The sequence below is a fragment of the Nicotiana tomentosiformis genome, chromosome 6 (assembly GCF_000390325.3).
Source record: "Nicotiana tomentosiformis chromosome 6, ASM39032v3, whole genome shotgun sequence".
NCBI lineage: Eukaryota > Viridiplantae > Streptophyta > Magnoliopsida > Solanales > Solanaceae > Nicotiana > Nicotiana tomentosiformis.
The window spans coordinates 119,475,349-119,478,300 of NC_090817.1; the positions used below are offsets into that span (position 1 = coordinate 119,475,349).

Here is a 2,952-nt window from a genome sequence, read left to right on the forward strand (position 1 = left end):
GACTCAAAGCATCGGCCACCACATTAGCCTTCCCCGGATGGTAAACAATAGTGATGTCATAGTTCTTTAGAAGCTCCAACCATATCTATTGGCGCAAATTAAGATCCTTCTGCTTTAATAGATGCTGCAAACTCTGGTGATCAGTATAGATCTCACAATGAACCCCTACAGATAGTGCTGCCAAATTTTCAGGGCGTGAACAATAGCTGCTAACTCAAGATCATGGACAAGATAGTTCTTCTCATGAGTCTTCAACTGGCGCGAGGCATAGGCAATCACCCTACCCTCCTGCATCAGAGTGCATCAAATACCTATTCTCTAGGCATCACAATACACGGTGTAAGAACCAGAAGTTGATGCCAGAACTAGAACTGGAGCTGTGGTCAAGGCAGTCTTGAGCTTCTGAAAGCTTTCCTCACACTCATCCGACCACCTGAATGGAGCACCCTTTTGGGTCAATTTGGTCAAGGGGTGATGCAATAGATGAAAATCCCTCCACAAAGTGACGGTAATAGCTTGCCAAACCAAGAAAGCTCCTAATCTCCGTGGCTGAGGACGGTTTAGGCCAACTCTGCACCGCCTTTATCTTCTTTGGATCCACCTGAATACCCTAACTAGACACCATGTGCCCCAAAAATGTTACTGAACCGAGCCAAAACTCACACTTGGAGAACTTTGTACAGAGCTTCTCCTCCCTCAATCACTACAACACAATCCTCAGATGTTGAGCATACTTCTCCTGGCTACGAGAGTACACCAGGATGTCATCAATGAATACAATAACGAATAAGTCTAAATAGGGTTGGAATACACTGTTCATCAAATACATGAATGCTACTGGGGCATTGGTCACCCCAAAAGACAATCACTAAGAACTCATAATGGCCATATCGGGTCCTAAAAGCTGTCTTAAGAATATCCGAATCCCGAATCTTAAACTAGTGATACCCTAACCTCAAATCAATCTTGGAGAACACCCTCGCCCCCTGAAGCTGGTCAAATAGGTCATCAATACGTGGCAAAGGGTACTTGTTCTTGACTGTGACCTTGTTTAACTGCCTGTAATCAATGCACATCCTCATGGAACCATCCTTCTTTTTTCACAAATAGGACCGGTGCACCCCAAGGTGACACACTAGGTCGACTAAACCCCTTATCAAGGAGTTCCTGAAGCTGTCCCTTCAACTCCGCTGGTGCCATACGATACGGTGGAATATAAATGGGCTGAGTGCCCAGCACCAAATCAATACCAAAGTCAATATCCCTGTCAGACGGCATGCCCGACAGGTCTGTAGGAAAAACATCCGAAAAGTCACGTACCATCGGAATAGAATCAATGGCACGAGTCTCTGCACTAACATCCCTCACAAAAGCCAAATAGGATAGACAACCCTTCTCAACCATTCGCTGAGCCTTCAAGTATGAAATCACTCTACTGGGAACATAGTCTATAGAATCGCTCCACTCAACCCTCGGCAACCCCGGTATCGCCAACGTCACAGTTTTAGCGTGACAATTTAGAACAACATGATATGGAGACAAGCAATCCATACCTAATATCACATCAAAATCGACCATACTGAGCAGCAAAAGATCCACTCTGGTCTCCAGACCCCCAATAGTCACCACACATGACTGATATACGCAGTCCACAGCAATAGTATCGCCCATAGGAGTAGATATATGAATAGATGAAACTTAAGACTAATGGGACATATCCAAAAAATGAGCGAAATACGAGAAAACATATGAATAAGTGGAACCAGGGTCAAATAATACAGAGGCATCTCTGTGACAAACTGAGACAATACCTGTAATCACAGCATCTAAAGCAATAACATCTGGTCTAGCAGGAAGATCTTAGAAACGGGCCTGGCCACCCCCTGATCTGCGTCCCCCTCTCGGACGACCCTAGCTGACTGGGCTCCACCCTTAGCTGACTGGGCTGGTGGTAGAGGAACTGATACTGATGACATAGACTGGCTTGTCTGCAGAGCGAGACCTCCCACTATATGGGGACACTCTCTCCTCATGTGACCAAACTCCCCACACTCATAGCAACACCCCGGTGCTGGTGTTGGGGACTGAAGGGAGCCTCGAGCACCGGGATAACCAGCAGAAGGACCTGGCATAGACGAACCCTGACCTGATAGAGCACGAGAAGAACTCTGCGCTGGAAGGGCACCAAGAGATGAATGACCCTGCTGATAACTGTGAGAACCATGGCCAGATGATGCGCCACGATGACCTGGACGAGCCGTCTGGGCATGTCTGAATGGACGACCTCTACCGTGATGGAACTGACCCCCAGAAAGAGTACCACTAAACCCACCTTGTCCACGATGCCTCTTGGCCTCCCTCTCAACCCTCTCCTAACCGCGAACCATCTCAATCTGCCGAGCAATATCGACAACCTCATCAAAAGTAGCACCAGACACTCTCTTTCTTGTCATAAGCAATCGCAACTGATAAGTGGGGCCATTTATAAACCTCATGATCCTCTCCCTATCTGTGGGAACCAACCAGATAGCATGACAGGCCAACTCCAAGAATCGCATCTCATACTGCATCACAGACATATCACCCTGACAAAACTGGTCAAACTATCTGCGCAGCTCCTCTCTGCGGGACTGAGGCACGAACTTTTCCAGAAAGATAACGGAGAACTACTGCCAAGTAAGGGGTGCTGCACCGACCGGCCTACGCCTCTCGTAAGCCTCCCACCAACTGAATGCAGCCCCAGAGAACTGAAAGGTAGTGAATGAGACCCCACTGCTCTCCAGAATACCTGTTGTACGGAGTATCCTCTGACACCTATCCAAGAAACCCTGTACATCCTCTCCCCCTGCACCACTGAAAGATGGAGGCTAGAGTCTCCCAAACTTCTCCAATCTACGTTGCTCATCCTCAGGCATAGCAGGAACCACATAGTCCTGAGCAGCTGTAACCGGC

General features: G+C 47.8%; 1 protein-coding gene across 1 annotated transcript; it reads right to left on the reverse strand.

The window, feature by feature from the left end:
• Positions 1 to 1,826: 1,826 nt before the first annotated feature.
• Positions 1,827 to 2,579, reverse strand: LOC138894658 (uncharacterized). Its single transcript, XM_070179375.1, has 2 exons — positions 2,385 to 2,579; positions 1,827 to 2,300 (listed from the first exon to the last, which is right to left on the reverse strand). The coding sequence occupies exons 1-2, from the start codon at positions 2,577 to 2,579 to the stop codon at positions 1,827 to 1,829; spliced, it is 669 nt and encodes a 222-aa protein (XP_070035476.1).
• Between the last annotated feature and the right edge of the window lie 373 nt (positions 2,580 to 2,952).